This window comes from Bombus flavifrons, chromosome 11 (genome assembly GCF_040668555.2).
Source record: "Bombus flavifrons isolate JBK064 chromosome 11, iyBomFlav1_principal, whole genome shotgun sequence".
NCBI classification, from domain to species: domain Eukaryota; kingdom Metazoa; phylum Arthropoda; class Insecta; order Hymenoptera; family Apidae; genus Bombus; species Bombus flavifrons.
This window is the reverse complement of record NC_138452.1, coordinates 11,256,891-11,278,739: the sequence shown is the minus strand read 5'-3', so window position 1 is coordinate 11,278,739 and position 21,849 is coordinate 11,256,891. Positions and strand designations below refer to the sequence as shown.

At 39.3% G+C, this 21,849-nt stretch overlaps 1 protein-coding gene across 5 annotated transcripts in view; it reads right to left on the bottom strand.

Annotated features, from left to right (window-relative positions):
- The window catches only part of LOC138184790 (blood vessel epicardial substance-like), a 67,917-nt gene that overhangs the window by 11,384 nt on the left and 34,684 nt on the right, over window positions 1–21,849 (bottom strand). For all 5 annotated transcript variants that reach the window (XR_011174410.1, XM_069123088.1, XM_069123086.1 and 2 more), the window contains exons 3-6: window positions 3,421–3,762; window positions 2,252–2,649; window positions 1,295–1,716; window positions 428–693 (exon numbers count right to left, since the gene is read on the bottom strand). Coding sequence is in view for 4 of the 5 variants with exons in the window: in XM_069123088.1 (XP_068979189.1) it covers window positions 428–693; window positions 1,295–1,716; window positions 2,252–2,649; window positions 3,421–3,750 (1,416 nt within the window). In the remaining variant the exon portion in view is untranslated. The remainder of the gene's footprint in view (window positions 1–427; window positions 694–1,294; window positions 1,717–2,251; window positions 2,650–3,420; window positions 3,763–21,849) is intronic.

The following is a 21,849-nucleotide window of genomic DNA, read 5'->3' as shown; positions in this document are numbered from 1 at the left end:
AGGAAGCTAATTGAAAAAGTTTTAGCAGATTGTCAAATTTACGTTTCACGATCAATTTTCTGTCGAGTAGAAACTTCTCTATGCGTTTAAATGGAAACACATGAACACACCTAGAGATAATAAGAGAATTGATCAAGCATCCCAAATTACCGTGCAACGTCGATATTGAAAAAATTCAACGACACCGTTTTAAACCCAACTGAATATCGACGAAACGAAAAACGAAATAATCCCACTTCCGCGCGCATTGTATGAAACAAAATAGTCCGCGTTCGATGTTAGAGACTCGAACGCAAAAAATGCAACATCATCCGGTACAATCTTCCGCTCGCAAGTAATGGCCACTGGCGACGCTCTAAACATCCCATTTCGAAGAGAAAGGCGATGGTAATTCAGCGTGAGTGGTCGCTATACAACTACTACTCACCTCTCTCGTCCCCTTTTTCGAGCGTTTCCTCTCGAGCTTCGGTGTCTGAGGTAGCAGGGTGTAATCGCCGCTCGTGCCACCGCTACGCTGCCGCGTCAACGGCTGATGCGACAGAAAGGGTGCCCGTGGCGGTGGCGAAAACTGAACACCCTGCGGCAGTAACGTGTACCCGAGGCTTTGACCCTGGGTGAACGGCGAATTCGGCGGGAAGTGATTTGCCACCACGGGCGCCCAATATTGGTGCGAGTACCGGGATGGCGAACTCCCTGTGGACAATTCATTTCGATCCTTGTCACCACTCCCAATGTGTCAGTCGACTAATTGCTATTTCATATTGATCGACCGAATGACTGTGTGTTCAACGAAAATCAGTCACTGTCTACGAGATTCGACAGTCGGGGAGTGAATATAGTGGGATTGTTCGATGATCTGAATTCACCGAGAGCATAATTGGGAATGGTGATCGTGCAGTTCTATTTCGAGAAACGTGTTTTTCTGCGACCGATTAGATGACGGTGGTTTCACTTTGGGAAATGAAGCTTGAATTAATCCTTTCAGCGCCGGAATGCTCTATGGCGCGCGCTTGTTACACGTCGATTAGGATGAAGTATAGCTGGATCGAATAATATTTCACTTCGCTTCGATGATCATGCGAAACCATACTTTTCGTATTATCGTTTAACGTAACGCGAAACACGTGAAATCATCAAATCTACCTGACAAACAAATTTCCAATACTTCCGACGATATTCTCACATTTGCCAAACGACAAACTTCCCATCCGGTAATTAACGTGCTCTGTCTTCGGATATCGCGTCTCCTCTTTAACAAACGATTGGATAGAAAAGGAGGAACGAAGAAACTTACTGTCGCTACGCGGATTACTGTGCCTCCTCTGTGCCTTCCACGTCGTGGATCGTACTCTTCCGGCAGTTTCGGTGTTTACAGCGTCGACGCTAAGACTTCTCGCGACGCCCCTGTAAGGATTCGACGTGGTTGTCTCACTGGCCGCGGCGACACCAGCGAGCTGCTCGTTAAGGGCGTACAACTTGGACGTAATGTCCTTACCGATGAGGGTGTTGAGGACGACCTTGAGCAGGGGCCTATGCCTGAGTACCCTGAGCAACTTCAGCCTGGTCCAACAGATGTACGTGCTAGACTCCTCCGCTCGAATCGTCACTTGGAAGACGTCGTCGATGTTCTCGTGCATGGCCTCCCATTCCGGCGAGTCGACGAACTGATAAGCTTTGATGTAATGCAAGTGTGTTCCGTCGCAGGTCACCTTCAACCTGAACTCCACAGAACCATTCGTTAAACACTCTGACGTTTCGACGTTTCTTCGAAAGCTAGCGCTACTATATAAAGCTAGAGGCTGTTTTGTACCAACAGTATAAACAAGATACGGAAGAATACAAGATGAGAGACGCAAACTTCACGCGAACCACTTCCGGAGGGTGCCAGAATTCGAGAAGATTTCACCGAGGGGCGAGGGGTGAATAGTCTGCGTAATTTTGCCGGTGTTCGATCTCTTCTGCAAGATCAAACACCGGTAAAGGGGCGTTATCTATTGACTCGATTTTATCTTTCGATAAATTCTGAATATATGATCGATGAAAGAGATACAGTGTGGTTATAAAATCGTAAAGTTTACGCGTTTCAAAAACCGAAGCAATAATTTGAGACATGTAGTGAGAGATAAGGAGCTGGAAACTAATTTGCAGTTGTTTCTCCCTTTGTGTATACATTCATATATACATATATGCGTAAGTTTTCAACAGTCTAGCGAACCACTGTATTTTACAGACACGGTCGCGTAATACTCACTTGCCACGTAACAGTATCGATAGTCGTTCGTCGGCGGGTGTGACGCCTTCTGTCGCATACGTCTGACCGGAGTCCAGCTTTAATATCCTTGCCTCCTTGGCCAGCTCCTGGAAGTGTTTCTTGCTGACCTTGTACGGCTTAAAGAGTTTCAGATAGAGCTCAGCCAGCTCGGGGCTGAGCGCGGGAGGCAGAAATCGACAGGCTAGTATAAGCGAATGGATTCCGTTCAGAAGGCCGAGAGCCAGACACCATAGCATCGCGTCCAGGGCGCATATGGTAATTCCAGCCCAGAGAGCGGCCAGCATGAAGCCAGCCGTGAGAAAGGTGCGCAGTGCCAGTACTGAGGCCTTGAAAGAACGCGGCACCAGGAACGCCGCTGCGAAGAACAGATTCGCCGCCTGGCAAAAGGCAAATCGAAACGGTTTCCCCGTGAGAATCCATCAGCCGGCAAGATTGCCTCGTCTCGCTCCGAGAAAATTCAACTGACCGTCTGGAGACCACCCTAGTTGAAGGGAATCTACCGTCTAGATGGAAGCTACAATTTCTCGCGTTCTTTTTCGTCAAACTGTCGAAGACTTGTTCCATGGCTGTTTTTTTTTTTTTTTTTTTTAACGAAGAAACTCATGTACGGAATGTATGGGATTGTAATCACTAAAGGATAGTAATTTGTACGTCTTTCTTGGTTTGCTTTTCCTTTCGTTGCTTTTTTAATTAGTTAAACGCTATAAGAGATTTTTAAAACGTACAGCGAATGAAAAATTATGAACCTGCAATTTTTCTTATATTCTGACCGACGCCGATGAAAGCTTGAAAAATATCGCTATAGTTTCCAAAACTCGTCCAGTTGATAAATAGTTCTCGTTGCTCGATTCGATTTCACGTATCGTTTAAATCCATTGCCCGTTAAATAAAGTGGCGATAAAGATGGTGATGCTGTTATCGATCAGCAACGGATAAACGAGTACTAGTTTAAATTTATCGAAAGTTCCCATTTTCGTTATCACTGTGTGATACATGATTAATCTGACAATTATTTCTTTCAACGATTGCCTTAAAGTCAATTTTTATTAGAACATAATACGAATAGAATATCGATCTATCGGATCTATGGCTCAATTCCCGTAAACTTAAGCTATGCTACGTTTATAGAAACGAAGAAGAGAGTTTACTTGGAAGAGTTTGTGTTGCGCTGCCTCCCATTCGTCGCAGTAGCCTGCTCCCGATGACAGTACAGTGGTATTTAACCTCTCAGTCACGTTACTGGCCTCGGTGCTATTCCATACGTCCACCCAGAGTTCCGTGTAATTCAAATCCTCCAATGAGTAGCCACCTAGGCTGGGAAGGCCGCTGTAATTGAAGGTATAGCCCTCGGTGGAGTAGCTTGTCGATGTCGGGCTGGTGAACGGGGTCGTCGTGGTGGACGACAAAAGGCTGCTCGCAGGCGATGGAGCATCAGTCGTATTCGCCATTTTTCGTCGCGAGCGCGTGGTACGGGCCATCACCTTCTTCCACTGAAATAGCCAAATTGTAGTATCATCGGTTTATTGAGATATCTGTTTCCGAAAGATATATTGAATGGTGGAAGAATGGTAAAAGAAAGATAACATTCTTGAGGCGAATCCTTATTTTTCAATTTAGTGTCGTGTTAATATTGATGAACAATATGAACAACGATAGTATAATGGTATATAAGACGAACGAAATAACAATATAATAGTAAGATATTCAAGCACAGAGCGAAAGATATGGAGAGAAAAAGTTTAATAATTTTAAAAACGGTATTAAAATTCTCGAATGTTAATATTATCATAGTAGAGTTTTAAAACACTGAATCAGTGAAAAACTATTGTTAAATGTAAAAGCATTGTCTTCTCTTACTATAATTTGACTCCAACTTACTTCGAAGATTCAACAATGATTAATTAATCGAAATACGTATAAATCTTTTTTACTGGTATGTTTCTATGTTGAACAGGAGAAAGTTCGGCACTTTTTCGATTAGATCATTTCGGCTGATTAGACCAGTCTGCTCACCGGAGAGGATAACAGTTAACCGAAGTCCTTTTTGAACGAACCCCTATAAATCAAGGCAATCAATCATACCTTGATGAATAAAATATGATGTAGAAGCAAAAGTGCCCGAATACGTCAAGCAGGCTCTACTTCTGATGAATTTTTCTTATACCTTCTTAGGAAATTATACTCAAAAGTGGAAGGAAACGTGATGGGAGATATATTATTCCAGAGAATTAGGAAATAATTACTGTAGCAATACTAATATAATTTTCTGGAACTGTCACCATACATCTTTAAGAATCCAAGAATCCATGAATTAAGAAACCAAGAATCTTAAAGATTTAAAAACTTACGAGAACTTGGGAAAAGAATTATCGTTGGACGCGTAATACGAAATCAAGTATCATATGAAATGGAAATATCAGAACAGATCGACAACTACTTAATGTTCGAGGAGGTATGAAAACGTAGACGAATTATTCTGCCATTTTTCGCGCATTATATCGGTCGTGATACATCTTTCTGCAAATTACTTTGCGTAGTGTGCCGTCTGTTATCGTAATTACTTTAAACAGATCACAGATAAAAGGATGAAACTCACGTGTAAGTTTGCAGTCACGAAAGGTGAACATCAAATTATTTCAGACTTCCTCAGGGTGTTAATAATAGATCACTTTTATTTAGGTCAGACAATCCTTTTCTCAAGAATGTTTCATGTTCGTAAAGAAAGAACTTTTATTTTCTCTTCTAATTCAATTTATACATTACAACATTCTGGTAAATTGAAATTAATAAAAAAACCAGCGACGAACTTACGAAAGTTGTTTGATCTTATTACACGAGTTTATTAAAAATAGAAAATATCTTGCGATAATACGTTAGAAGACTGTCGAATATTCGGTATCATTTTATTATACGATAACGTATCTGTTAAAAGATTTTAACGTGCAGAAAATTGAACAGTTAAGTTGCATTCATTCTAGAGTGTCGTTCAATTTAGTTACATTGTCCGAAATGCATTGATTGCTATAGTAACGTTCGTTGTACAGAGTCATTGGATTTAGATCTGCTTGACCTATCCTCTCGTTCAAATTTCCAATTCATCTACAAAGATCTAATTACCACTTTGTCTCACTACAAATCGCAAGATAGTTATTTTCAATTGATTGTAGTACAAGTAATCCAAGTACTCCAGGTAAGTACAAGTAACAACATCCGTCAAATTAATTCTTTATTATTTCCACCAATTTGTCAATTTTCACTTCTATATAGCATTCTTCAACTACGTTTCTCGTACATCGAATATTCAAGCCTTAACGCACACGCACACTCACACAGACCTGTATAGAGACAAACAAACTGGTAATCCTCTTTTGAAACAGGCAAATAAGACAAGTATGTGTAGACAGTTTGAACGGTGAATGCTTTACGACGGACACAAAGATACCGAAAAGCTCACGACGTGTGCAAAGAAGAGAACTACGACTCTATACGAATATGCTTCTAGACCAGAGTTCGTTCGTTTCTTCTGCAGTTTATTTTCCATCCAGGAGAGCAAACGAACTGAGAACGAAAGCGGCGATCACATGAAAGATGCAACCGGTACGATTCATTCGCAGAGTATCAATATTTACGCGAAAGGGGCTGCGCGACGGCGTCAATATTTTCCACGCGCCGCGAATGGAGATTTAATGCAATTTGTCTGTCGGGCGCGGCCGTTTCGCAGGTTTCGCGACTCACCTCGTTTCCTCCTCTTCTTCGTGTTTCCGACGTGCGACACCCGTACCATCAAAGTTCGCGTATTTCCATTTCAATCTGGCTAGGCGATTGCTGGAAAAAAAATATAAGTCGGATTGCCCGCCTTATTGGAACAATTCCGCACGTCCGCGCGATTGGAAGCTTCGTTTTAATCCCGAAGAAAACTCAGTTTTTATTGTGCCGTAGAGAATGGTTTTGATGTATCGGCACGCACGGGGTGCTAATAATTGGGTTGCGATGTGAAATGTGGAGTATCGATATTTGATTGCCCAAGCGGGCTTCGAGGATATTATCCGTTTTAGATGCTCGACGATTCTTTATGGAGTGTTAAATAAGATGAAAATAGGATATTTATTTTGGTGAATTTAGTTGGAAGAAGAGAATGCTTTTGCAAGGTAATAAACGAAACAGAAACGTGAAATATCTTTGGTTATTCTGTTCTTGGTCACAAGTATCACACGGATAAATTGAAAGGTCTTAAATATTTTATGTTTCAGAATTTTCATCGAACAACTAGTACGAGATTTTCTCAAGATTGCTTTCCAACCTCTTACAGCTTATACATTTAACTCGAGTGCAAAGTATTTCCAACTTTTTTGATAACGCTTCTACTAAGTTCTTCCGCTGGAAGAAGCGCTTTGCATGCAAAATCTGACGAAACACGAAAATATCCATCGCTCTGTACAATGTACGCTACCATTCTTGCTATAACTTGAACTGCAATATCGCGATATTAACTTAATCCGCTTTCCGTTATCCTTATTGAAATCAAAATTTAATTCAATTCTCTTCGATATTATTCGATTCCACCGATCGGACAAGCAATTAGAAAAATACTTGCCACACATTACGGTATGAAAATGATTTTTATTGTAATCCCATTTTCATAATTAATCCAGGCAAATCAATTATTAAAATATCACCCGTTCGTTATCAAATGTTTCCGAGTATCGACGCTTGCATCATTTATTTTTATTAATCCTCGCAACAATAAAGTATACTACTTCGTTCAATTAAACGGCTTGCACGTTCAATGTCGAGGAAACATCCAATTCGTGTTTACAGTGAATAAAGAACATGACAAACTTGCGCATCGTGATAACGAAGCCGGGGTATTGGAAAATTCTCCTGCGAACGGTATCTTTGGAAGAATACAGGCGCGTCGAACGAGATTTGGCCGATGTCGAAGGCTCGCTGCCTCGATCAGGACTCGTTGCTTTTACAACAATTGACCTAACTTGGGAATGATCCAGCCGTGCGCTCATTTCATTTCTCGAGAATAACAAAAGAGTGAACGTTTGAATCTGCACGGCAGAGATTTTTGTAGCCAGCTAAAACGTGGAACGAAACGGCCAATGTTAGGTCGTCATTTTCTTTTCTCGTTTTCTGTCTTGTTGATTCTGCTTCTTGGAAGTAAATTTATTCGTGCAGTTTTTTTTTTTAATAAAAGAAAGTTTCCACTCTGACTACAAATGAGTAACACTTGTTACAAAGGCAAGTGAGTCTTTTTGTCGGACATTTGTCAGACAAAACAAACATTTTGGATAAAAGAATTAGAAAGACAGATCGAATGTATTTATTGTTTAAAATGATATATTTGGATTTAAATTCTAATCCGACAAATCCGATTAGCTTATCGTTTTCTCTAGTTTGATTTATGGCTTCCGTGATTGCTTTTTTCAAGTCGCGTACTAGTATCGCAAAAACGATAATATACAGAGTCCGACAAAAGTTCAGTTTCCATGCTGATACGAATGCTTCGCATCTGCTCTCCGATTTTTAACATCGGTGTTGTTTGGAAGTCAGTACCGAGCGACTGATATGAAACTTACAACTTTTCCATTCAAAAGTTCCAAAGGAGTAAAGTTATTGAAATGTATAAGGTACGACATACCGATGCGTCTTCGTAAATATACGAAAGAATCGAGACTTTTGTTGCTTCTGCCTGCCTAATTACCCAGTGCAAAAATTACAGTATCAAATCATCGAATCGAAATAATCAAACAACGACGATTTTCTTAATGTATTGTAATCGTCGTTCAAATTCTTTCAAAAAATTCACGTCTGTACTTAAACGTGGACACGACAGTTGTACGCACAGTGGATTTAGTGGGTTTTGAAAAAGATTCCACCTGAATGGATCGGTTGTTTCTTTCAAGAAGCCTGTTTTCCATGTACTTTCAGACCAGCTATTCTGTCGCTTTTCTAAGGAAAGAAGAGATATACGGCTCTTTCAGCAGGAAGAAGAGACGCGCGTTGAACGAAACAGCGAGCAAGTCCCTTTTCGCCACTCGACACGCGGGTCCGTTCTTTCGCAAAATTTCCAGCAGCTCCTCTTTTCGTACGCGCGCGTCTCGAGAAACTAACTTAGATTATTATTTACAGGTTCGCGTTACAACTGTACGAGTTTCTCCGCCATAGGAACGAATCTAGGTCGGGAAAATTTCATTTTATTCCCTTGGGAACGTATTCCTTCAATCAGTCGAAAAGTGTTCGTTATAAGACGTAAAAGTATACTTTGAATGTTTCAGCCAACCTGCAAAGTGGAGAAACGTTGATCACGATGAATACATTGGTAGAGTAAGTGGATAGAGAAAAAGAAATTTATATACTGATTGCTTGATTTAAAGCGAAATTTGTTATCTCCGATGAAATCGAAATAACCTAATGAATAATTCATATGGCGAAATATTTGTATATAAAGAAACGAACGAAACAGAATAGAAAATAACGAAGGTGATGCGATTTTGATATAATCTAAAATTAACACTCAAGTGACATTAAGGTCAATTTGCATCCGTCCTTGGAACATGAAATTTCCAGCCGATCCCAATCGAGAAGTTTTTATCACGCGATCTCGTTCAATTTAGCCTATTTTATTTCCATCGTAGAATCATTTTCATGCCTATCAAAAACTCTATTATTTTAGACCCGCCCACGTAATGCATAGAGCCGTTGAATCTTGATGCTTGATCTTTGGAAGCTTTTCAACTTTTTAACGTAAGAAGCATACACTTTCAAACACGTGACGAACTAGTTAAGAAAACGTTAAAATTTTGATAAATATTTCGTCCCAAAAGATCCTTTACAACCATCCGCAGCAGCAGGGGTCGAGGTCGATCGATTTATCACACCACGCGGCTCGCGAGCTTTTTACGCTGGTTCTTTTATATCGGCTCGAAGTGTGCCTATAACAAGTTTACGCGTCCTTATCCCTTGTCCTGTTACGATATCCTTTTTACAACTGTTTCAGCCGGTTTATGTGCTCTTCGGAATCGATACTCGATGTTCGCGTACATACGCCGCTCTGAAAAGAAACTTTACGATATTCTCTAGTTTTATCGCATTTCCTTAACAGTCCCTTATTTGCCGGTTTATTAGAGACGTTTATCGATACGAGTCCCTTACGTATTCCTAATTACTGTTCGATATCTGCTAGCGATCGCATAGTGAAGTATCACACAGAAACGACCATGAAGATAACAGAGAACGAGCTGTGAAGTTACATCGATTCAATCTGGATTAAGAATCGGTCGGAACGCGGAAAACAAAGTTCATCGCTTCGAGCGAATTTAGAAGCGGATCTATGTAAAGTAGCGGGCAAGTAGCGGGAAATGAAGCGCTGTAACTAGCAGTTTTAAGAGGAATTCAAACAGAGCTTCCGTTCTGTCGACGATTGAACGAGTTGTTATTTAACTTGCCGCAAATCACGCTACATTCAACTACCAAGGTTAAAGGATATCGTAAATTTCCAACAACCGCGAGACGAGGGCACTTATTCTGTCGTTGTTTCGAAACGACCACTCTGGGCTATAGCTATTTTTCAAGCAAGAGTTTTCAAATGGATATCACATTGGATAATCGGCCATCAATGTACCGTGAATCATTAAATTTGCTCGTGCAGATGTTTCGCTTCGCTACTTGCTTGTCGAACGCGTCATTCGATCTTTTACATTTCCGTTAAAACGATCGAGTATTGTAAAAAAATAATGTCTATTTTCTTTTATTACTTAAACTGCTTGTAACTGTTGTAAACAATATGGAAACGTGTATTCTTCACACATATACACATATTGTAGTTTTTTCTTAACTTCCTTAAAATTATTTTTTGTATGGTATTTCTCTATAATATTCTTCGAATGAATGGTTAATCGAAATTTCTTACAACAACATGCCATTAACGTTTCTCGCTGAGGAATTTCAGCAAAAATCAGTATCGTGACTAATCGCATAAATACTATAGAATTACTAGATTCCTGTGTGAATGGCAATCTCGTTTCGTACTATTTTCTCCCTTTAAGATATCAAACTACCGATGTACAGTCCACATTAATATTTCAGGTATATCTTACGTCGATTAAACGTACGGATAATTATTTAAAAAAATTCAACACTACATCCGCTTTTAGGTTTTCGTTATGTATTCGCAAATAAATTATTCTCTCTTTTGCATCGTCGTTATCGAAGCTATCGAATACATGGAATTCATTACAAAGCGATACAATATAAATCACAGTTTACCGAAGCATAAATTAATATTCAAAGTAATATATGTAACAGCCAATTTAACGACATATTATTGAAAATGTTACTATTTATAGGTAGAACCCTATAAATTCCACTATTTCCTCCGAATACGCGTAATACGGATTAACATGAAAATTCGTAGATTTTAAATATTCATGATTTTAAACCTATATCCACTTACCCATAGAATACCATACAAATGAAAGTAACTTTCCATATTATTGGATGTACGAAAAATCTGATCTGATCTGTGTAAATAAAATATAAAGCTCTATAGAAAGACGTTTTTTCCGAAGATTAGGGTTTTACGTGTAAGTATTAGGTTGTCTGAAAAGTTTCTTTCCTTTTATGAGGAAATAATACAAAGGGAATAATACGACAACGTTTTTTCTTTTATATTATTTTGTCGAATTATGTACGATTCATTTTGTTCTGTTGAGATAAACACCGCGACATTTCACAGACTTGGTTTCACGTTTGTATAAAGGCGCACTGTTACAAAAAACACGTTTGCGAAAGAAAGACACTTTCCGGACAAGCTAATATATTTTCCAGCCACCGTATCTTCACTGAACAAATTTCCGAATTCTTTCAAGAATGAAAAAACGATCGCAATACAGCTGCAGAAACGATAAATATAATCTTTCTCGATTAACTTGTTTATCCGATGAAGAGGTGCGTTTCTTGCGTGGAAAATGACGAGGCGAAATGATGAAACATCGCGGTCGGAAAATTACAGCGAAATTAAATCTCAATTTACGGGAGCGGGAAAATATTGACGTTACTAAGAAAGAAACTCTCCGCGTAAATACTAATTCGCGGCGAATAAATCAGGGTGACTGCTACTATTCCGACGCCGGTTCCTCAGCTCTGATTACACGTTAGAAGGTTAATGATCGCCTGGCAAACGAACGATTTCTCGTATTTGGCTTTGGTGAAAATTGATCGCGATTTCATCCGATGAGTCGTCACTGGAAACCGTCACGTTTATCGGTACGATCTTTCTATCTCGCGAAGAATCGCGACGCCAAGTTATAAAACGTCAACAGATCTTGCGATTTTTCAAGTTTCACTTTTTACGCTTCATGGCCGAGATGATAAATGAGGCATCGCCGACCGAGGAATATTTTAATATTAATTAGGAGCTAGAGTGGATCGAAGCGTGACATTTTTTTGGCAAAAACTAGAACCAGCCCCTGCCGCACTTGATGGTAGGAAATATTATTAGCAGTAAATAGCAGCGAATAATAATAATGGCATTGCAAATATTAAATAAACAATTATTCGAAATATCAAATGAAACGTTTAATATACTAAATTATGTATATCAGAGAATCTGATGTTGAACAAGGATCTACATAGATAGTATTTTCCAAGTACTCGTGCAAGATTTGAGCAGATTCATCTCGTTTCAATGGTAAATACAATTTGCAAGTAACACGGAGACTCACAATCAGGGATTCCAAATCTTACCAAATATCAAGAATAAATATTTACGTTAAAGCTGTGGGCTTTCCGACATTATGAATGAGCGTTACCACGACACGCTATCTTTATGGCTTTTCGTCACAGATGTGAGAAATGTGCTATTTACTCTACCTTCCGAGGTCCATTGAACCGGAGAATATTACGAAGAGTATTACGATTTTACAAAAGTTCTATCTTTCAAGCTCTTTCTTCAGCTTTACATATTGATTTTTTAATTAACACGCAGATCGCAAGAGAAAATACAAGTAGATTTTCTTCGTCTTTTTACGTTAATGTTCCACAATGACTGAAAAAGAATGTTTCCGCGAATGTTTCCTCTTGAAAAGGAATCTGTTGCGTTTAAAGATATAGTTGACAAAGTATTATAGAAACTAAAGGCTGCAACAAACATATTCTAAGATTATAATGAACAATTTTGAAGTGCTAGAGTAAGAATATATGAGTTGTAAGGGCGTTATAAGAGATGTAAATCGGAAGTCGTCCAAAGCCGAAAGGCACGGACTAAATAAATAAATAATAACTATAATGAACAATTTTTAAAAATTACTAGTTCTTTCCAACCAAAAGAACTCAATAAAAATGAAAAATATGGCCTGTAAGTTGAAGAATCGATTTTACGCTCGTTCAGAATCAGAGTATGTTCATGCGTCAAGCCTCAAGTTTTTCTCTCCTAAGCTCGCGTGAACGGTACGAACCGAACCCTATACCCAACCGAACACTATAACTCCCTTTATGAATTCAACCCCATAATTTCTAGATTTGCGTCAGGTTTTTATCGATCGAAGCCACGTGTCGTAGGAAAATATCGCTCAATTCGTGAACATCGCGTAAGTCAGAATGAAACGTTTTATACGTTAGACGGGAAGTGAATGGTAAACGCTACTTGTAACGCTACGAATGGATACCAGATCGAATAAATGATACTTCACGGCGAGATTAACCCCCGATAAATTCATCCTATCTCTCATCGTGTTCTCGATGGCTGCGCATGAATTGTTTATTTCGTTAATTGCATTCCGCTTTGGACTAAATACTAATCTCGTAGCCGATTACGGTCCACTGACGGGCGCGTATTTTCAAATACCAACGCTAATTACAGCGTTTACAGCATCAATTGTTCATTACTAAGATTACCGATTTCGAATTATTAATATGAAAATTTCAGCGTTCTAAAGCGTCGAAGATCGAAGAAACGTAACAGGGTTAAACAATTTTTACGATTTATAAATTCATGAAAGTTCATAAGAATTATTTAAGTTCATAAGAATTCATGAAATTGTGTTTACAAAAATTTTCTAGCTAATTAAGAGAACGTTTGAGGATGTTCTTATTAAAATCGTTCGATCGGTGTTTGAATCGGGTCGAAATGATAGCCGATCATCCGATTAATTCGATGATCTCGAATTAGACAGGAATCTCAATCGACTGGTTCCAGCGTTCGGGATATCGCATCATATAGATAGAGCACTAGCATCATATATGTCGGAGAAGGAAGGACAGCGGGATTTCCCGTCTGGAATGTTGAGAAAAACCCCAATACCCTAGTCCAGACTTTTATCATAGCCACATTTAAGCAATAAAGAGAAAAAATAATAAGAAATAGTTTTAATGTTCCAACCTGGCTTTATAACGATGGGTTCGGGTTCAAGGTAACATAGCGGGTCACTAGACGTAGCCACGGTCACGGGTGGGACGTGTACCTGACAGAGGTATGGAATGATTATATGGCTTTCCTTAAAAAACAAAAATTGACCCGAGAGATGGGGACAGGAAAATATAAGGGCAGTTTCATTTGGAGTTGGGGCAGTGAGCCTTACAGCGAGCTGCTTATCGAGTTGCTGACTGAGAGAATTATTGCGAGAGGTATCGTACATTAAGTTGATCTTCGTCACCCCGTGTACCGTGGATTCGTTATCGAACCGGTGTCCATTGTCATTAGTATCGTGAGCGTCTGAGTGTCAATATTAATTGTCCGAGCTGTAATCAATTTCATTTTTGTAATAAAAGATACTTGTGTTATACCATATCAATGGCTGCATCCCGTGAAGAGTCACCTGACACCCGCTACTGTACTCCCGGTCTCTCTCCGACATCAGAAGTGGGATCAGGCCCACGTATAACCATCGAACAACTCATGAGAATCGTGGACCGATTAACTCAGCCGAGGGAGCGAAGACCGAGTACGGAATCTAAGGATGTAACATTTTGATCCTGAAGGCGCGGGCGCCGACCCATTCGTATGGTGCTCACGTACTGATCTGATTTTGAAAGACCACCCGATACGAGATAGTGCGTTACTTTCTGCCCTGAATCACGCCCTAAAGGGTTCTGCTGCGCATTGGCTTTCACTAATAGTGCGCGATGGAGAGTTTACCTGGCCAATGTTTAAGGGACGATTCCTATTGCGTTTTGGTGGAAGAGAGACAGCAGCCTCGACGCTGATAAAGATATCCAGAGAACCACCGTCGGAGACCGAATCCCCAGGAGCTTATGGTAGTCGCATCCGTTCCATGGTACAGACGAGGTTGGGAAATCTAACTACGCCCGAATTACTCAATGCCGTCATCCTTTATATGTTGAGCTCCCGAGACCAACGTTTTCGACGACTAACACTCGCGAATAATATCAAGACGGAGGACCAATTTCATGATGAAATGCAACTTCTTCCTGACGACGGTCAGCCGATGTCTTCGCCTGGAAATTCATCAGCGAACCCTGGAACCAAACGGAGCAGGCCATCAACCTCCGTCTCAAGTGCTACCGCTGCGGGAATTTCGGGCATAGAGCGACGAATCGTCGCAAGAGGATAAAGTTGGAACATCAAAGCTATTTCTTATTATTTTTTTTTCTTTATTGCTTAAATGTGGCTATAATAAAAGTCTGGACTAGGGTATTGGGGCTTTTCCCAACATTCCAGACGGGAAATCCCGCTGTCCTTCCTTCTCCGACATATATATCTATATATCTATATATAGAGATATCACGACCGTGGATTTGCATATACATATGTGTGTTAAATTCGCACGATTTGGACGATCGAGCGAGTAGGAGGCATATCTGGCAGACGCAGTGTGTTGGCGAACATTTAACGAGCTACTCATCGTTAGTTTGTAAGTGGTTTGCATGGGTGCGGAAATAAACGTTGTTCGCGAATTACTTGACCGCACTGACTCGCTTGCGAATAATCGCTATCGCGCCTAGTCCTGACGATTTCAATATTAATTTCGTTACCTCCGGATTCGTCACCCTTGACGCATAGTGAAATTGCTGCCAGCAGTTCTAACAATTTCATTACGTTAATCACCTGCTGTTTAATATCGCGATTGTTTCTTTTTTCAGATAATTTTACGAGAATATACGAGTAACGTGAAAGTAGCTTAAATCGAATGGTGATATCAAATATCGTGACACAAAATAGCGTTTTGTTTGGAATAAACTGCGATATTTAATTTAGTTTAAACTACAGATTTTCGCGACCGAATATTTAACTTTGAAAAAAAATATTTCAATATAAAATTGATATGAAAATTCGTTTACGTTAAAAACAATTCTTCTGTATTTGTTCCAGGCTTGAGGAATGTCTAAACAAGAAGAAATACGAAATTGTAAGATCGTGTCGATAGAACATCTATGGCGAGGCTTTGTTCGACAAGTTTGTCAAGAAATACGCGGGATACATTAATGTTTTAGATCATGCGATATTCGAATCTCCAGGCGATAGGGTAAATAGCGATAGCAACGTGTAAGCATGAAGTGGCCGATGCTGACACATGTTGCATGTAACGTTGCAATTAATTTCACTCGTACCGCGTTACGTAACGTGGAAGGATTAAATCGACTCGCCGCGATACGACAGTCGGAGACATTCAAAGCTTTATTCTTCGAAAGAACAAATTTTTATGCTCCTCAAAGTGCAACTGCTCGTAAACATTCGACTCGTAGTCATTCGCGTGACTATGAAAATGCTGGGAGACACGGGAACGGTTTACGAGGGAATTGGGAACGATTCGCATTCCAACTGGAATAAACAGCGTTCACGTGTTCGACGAAATTTCTTCCTATTTGCATGTCGAATTTTCGTTGGTCGGGTAATAACATTTTTTATAAATTGAATGGAGAATTGTATTGCTCCTGCCGGTATAAATTGATATGGGCCGAAACAATTTCTCGGTCAGCATTGATAGGATAAAGTTTATTCTTTATAACATCGCATAAACTTAAAGTTACGCATTCGTGTATCTTGACCTGACAGTTTTATTTTGTGTACGTCTGGTAAAAATTGAATTAGAACACAATTGAAAACCATAAATAAAGTAACATATTGTTTTGTCGAGGAATAAATAACGATCGTCGTTCGCTTGATTTGATTTTATTTAACGTTAAAAAGAGTTTGGATAATGGTTATTTTAATAAGCAAATGACGACGAAGCAGGGCGTTACATTGGCTAATTTTGGGAAAGCGTTGCTGACACTTGTTGCCAGCAATGTCTCCGTGACCTGAATGTGCTTAATAGATATTGAAATCTACACCTACTTGCTATGTACGGCTAACTTCGTTTTACAGGAGGTTTCCAAGGATCAGTTTCGCGATATTGAGACAAATTGCGATTATGGAACCATCTACTTCATTTAATCGTATACGTAGAAAATTTCGTTTAAGATACCGGTGTTAAGAAATATTTAAGTTACTTTGATATCACGATGCTAGGAATATTCAGAGTAGATGTTGTTATTTCTATACTCAGAGGTAGGATCGCAATAGTTATTACTTTATTGAATGGATAAATCTATCACACCGTTGTGAGCCAAAAAAACCTTTATTGCACGCGCTTACAAAAACTAGGGATAAAAACAAAAAGCATCTTAAGCCTATCGATTAAATCTATCGATTGTAACTAGGATTATCTTCTAGTTGCTATTTCTTATAACTAACGCATCTGCATATGGGTGGCGAGCACGAACTCACGTTGTCATTTTCAACAGTAGAGTTACGTTGGATCTTTATCAACATTTTCATCAACGCTGTTATTAAATGAAATAGCTACGCTCTCTCCACCTTTATCAAAGTCACGTTTTTTAAAAATTATATATGCAAACGAAATGACGTTTCTGCAGTGTAAAATTACATCGTAAAGCGTTGTAAAGTGCAAGAATCGCACCAAAAATCCGTGCCTTTCTAATCTGTTAACGTTCGCTCTGGAGCCGGAAGTTAACGCGAGTGCGCCAAGTTTTCGTTTTTCTACGACACGATATTTATCGAGCAGGCAAACGGGCAAGTTATCACAGCGAAGGGAGAAAGTATCGCCAGAGCACCCTAAATCCTTGCGGTTCTGGAAGCAGGTAGGTACATACTCGATCACGTGTGCCGTTTAAGTTAGCTGGTCTGCTCCAGGTGCTACATAGCTTTCGTCTTCGGCATCCTACTGAAAAATCCGCTCCTGTGATACGCTAGTCGGGATTTGCATATTTCAGGAATTTTCGCTCGGACTCGTAAACCCGACGAAAAACTGCCTGAAAAGGCGGAACGTTGAAGTGTTGTTACTAGAGAGTCGAAGTAAAGATGTCGGAGAAAAAATTGAGCACGATCGTAGGGAAGAAAATTGTATAGGTAATGCGGAAATGTAGAGAGCACAGAGTCCGAGGGGATCGTAGGAATAGAAAATTTGTTAGAGATGAAATAAGTTTCGCGCGATACTTCGATAAGGAAAGATCTTTGCGCTGTATTTGTTTGCTCGATGCAAAATAACTGCGTCCGGAGTTCTGCTACTAATTAAAAGTATTTTAATTAAAAGCGAGCAACTTTTTTATCGTATACCATTTGCCAAAGTTAAACAAATACAATTGGAAGTGGACTAATTGCTTTGTTAATCTAATCAGCATTAAATTGACGTTCGTTCGTCCTAATTTGAAACAACAGTTTGTACTCCGCAACACTACAAATTACTATTATCACTACGATTCAGACAGAGTACCGAAAACAGTATTTACGTTGCAGCTTAATGTTCATGACAATTACATTACCGTTTCTTTTGGCTAACGGTGAACAGCAGTGAACACATTTACTCGCGTATTTTACCAAAGATCCTGTTTCCAATCTCTACATAGCCCTTCTTGAAAAAGAAAGATATATATCAAAGGAACTTTCGTCAGGCATCGTACAACGGTTCCCCGGTAACCTGCTATCGTATCTGTTTGACCTTACCCCCCGTGGTACTCATCATCATCGATAGCCCAAGCACTCTATCAAGGGAAGGTAGAATGCAAATGGTCCAAAAGGCGGTCTAAAAATACGAGGAATCCCGGCCGAGTGGTATCGATCTTTCAAAGAGCCTTGATTCCGTCTATCCGTGATTCATCGCCTGGGAAGCCGATGCAATAGCTAGAACTGTATTATCTTCGAGGTCGCGTAACATCTGCGTGACTGAAACTTTCGTTTCGAAAGCGGTTTTACTGGCCGTGTTTTACGGGTCGGCAGATCTTGCAGGATATTTTCTGGCGGCCGCTGGAAAATCTGCCCCTCGAAATAGCGCCAACCAGGCTTCCACAATCGGCCCGCTTCATCGGACCACCTACCCAGAGGTACCAGCGAAGCAGATCTTATCTAACTGGAAGCCGAACACCACGCCAACCTTGTCTTATTGAGACGACGCGAAATCGCGAAATCTCCTTTCTCTAGAGTTTACAGTCGCGAACGATATCCCTGCATGTACAGGATACGGCTGCGATACGATGACCATCGGTCATTGATTGATTTGTTAATAATAGTGTAACAACGCTGATCGGGAACACGAGATACGAGACCGGTGATTTCTAAATCCACCGGGTCACGGACCATTCGCTTTACGTAATCTCAACCCTCGCGAATCGAGCGACTTCCAGCCCGGTGAACGCCTTTCGAGAAAGGCGAGACCCCGATTAACACCGCCCGGCTTCGTTAATCGATGCTTTTACGATTACTTTTTTGGGGTGGGGATTGAGCAGCTGTCTCTGGCTAATCGATGCGATGTTTGGTAACTTTATGGACAGGGTTTTGGCGATGTTACAGGTTGAAAGTGGTGGTTCTACAGTTTCTTCGGGATTTAAGATTCAGATTAAATAGGAAGTAAAATGTATGGAATGTAGCGGAACATCTTTAATAAAAATAGAAGGACTTAATTTATTACGGGTTAAAAAACTATGCAATTTTGTAATTACTTTGTTTTTGTTTGTAAAATCGTATTATATCGTATTATCGAAACGGAATAAAAATGAGCGACAACGAAAGATATAAAAATAACGATAGAAATAAGATAAACATATTTAGACTGTCGTACGGTTATGAACAAAAATATTAACCGGATTTTGAAACACCAGAGACATTTCTGAAACAGTTACGATCCAATTGCACTTTTACGAAACTAATTTTAGAACGGCAGTCGCATCTGTCGTCTGACTAACAGTCGTTTACAGAAATGCAGGAAAGTCATTTGGCAAATTGCTTTCGCACAGCGACTCTCAAAATTTATTGATTATCACACAGATTTTAAGTGTCTCAAACGCGTGTTTGGCGATCGTCCAAAGAAAACTCATTTAAAAACCTAATGAGATTTACATCTATGAAGCGTCTGCTTGTTGCTGAATCAAAACTGTCTTCCTTTACGTCTAGATAAAAAAAAAAAAAAAAAGAAAAAAGAAAAACCATATACGTTAAACGAGTGATTTTCTATCCATGTGACGATAGCGGCCAAAACAATCGTTTTATTTTGCGAAGAAATCAATGAACTTCCATTCAGGATCAGGATTTTACATTTTTGCGTTTTCGATAATCTCATTTGTGCAAGAAACGTTGGATAAAAAGGTTCATGTAGCCCTCCGTGACATTTGAAGTTCCGGGTCAACGAATACCTCGTTAAAGTGGTGTTTCTTTCCGCTGTCTAATTTCATCGACGTATCTCAATTTAGTGCTTCGCTGATAACAAATTTTAGCAATAAGCAGTACGTATTGTAAAGATATTGCTGAAGATTATTTTGACAATTAGTCTGAAAAAATTCCAATTCAATATGGAAATCTTGCGCATAAGTTATGTTTAATTAGTTTCTACAAATTATTTTATAATTATTACGTTAATCTTCCTAATTTCAAACGAAAAATTGCGAAAGACTAGAATTCAGACCAAATAAAAGATTTGCAGCACGTAGGATAGAATAACAACATCTGCAATTTAAATATCTACGTTTCACAAATATTTAAACAATTACTTCGGCAACTTGAATTCCAATGTTTCCCGTTGTATAGAACATCGACGTTGTTTCATCTTAGTGAAAAAATAAAAAGGAAGGGGAGAAGTTTCCTGGTACGGCCGTGTCACGATACGTTTACGCTACTTTTAAATAAATAATAAGAGCGGTCCCGGAAACTAGGTCAATAAGAGAAACAAAACTGCGTGGTTTCATCAACCAAGAAGGGATGGCAACGGACGTGAATGATCGATAACTCCTTCCAGCCTAATTTTTTACGCGTGTAACCTTCGCTTCTCAAATGTTCAATCGAGTCTCGGATAATGAAACATTGAAGGGTCACGTTTTAAATAATTTTAACGTCCATTATACTTATTAATCACGTGTGAATCATTTCGTTTAAAGAGAAAAATTGATGATTATTTTAATAAAGCTGCCTTGCAAAGAGAACTGTACTATAACAAAAATAATAAAATTATAGTCTAATATCTTTCCACAAAAAAATTTACCAATATCGTTATTTCATTGCAATATATCTCAATTACGTTCGGTTCTCTGTACTTTGTAAAATCATTTCCACGAACTGAATAAACGAAATGGATTGCCCATTAAACGAAATCGGGCAAGTCGAAGCGCGGCAAATGTAATTATGAAATAACGTAAATAGGCTGCGGAGCAATTAATGCGTTCGCGACAATGTTTACGCTAGATTGTCCCGATCTGTGAGATTCGACCGGAAGATTGCCCTGACGAATTTCCGGGTAGACGATGCAATCTCGTCAATGCAAAATCGGATTAGCACGGGGCTTGTACGGAAATACTCAGAATCGAACGGTAATATCGAATTATCCGGAGAGGTGTCTACTTCGTTCTGAATTCGCGCTAAGATCCGCAATCTCTGTTTAATCCGTCTGGCGATAATTTAATTTATTTTTCGACCTTCCGCCCGGTTTTCAGGATGTGAAACGAGAAAAAACGAAAATGTAGTGTCGCGAAATAAAGATCGGAGCAAAATAAAATGGAACACGGTGCTCGAACGTAATGAATAGAAATGGGATCATCGCCGACGTTTTAAGATACTCGACTTTTTCAGCTGAAAATCTTAACTATCTCGGACATTCCGCGATAATATGCTATAATACACTGGAATTTCCCAGCGAAAAGCGATCAAAGCATTTTGGTTAACTGAATAACAGGATTAAATATATATTTTAATTAAAACATGACTCTGCGTGTGAATATTCGTATTCTGCGTATAAATTTCAATAGAAATACGGCGATATTCCATTAAATACGAGTACATTCCGGTTAAGTTTCTACTTACGATACGTAAAAGAAATTAATCGCGCGATACGACGATTAAAATTTCAACGTAACAAGCAATGAAAACACATCGTGAGAGATGTTACCACCTCTCAAGAACGAGAGCTAATATTCGCTTTTCATCGTAAAGTATAAAGTATAAAATATAGATAAAGCGTAAATAAAGCATAGATCATCGTCAGAAAAATTAGTCCAACGTATTTTCCTAACTATTCTTTTTGATTACAATTAATTTGGGTTTAACGTTACTTCAAGGTAGAATTCAAATA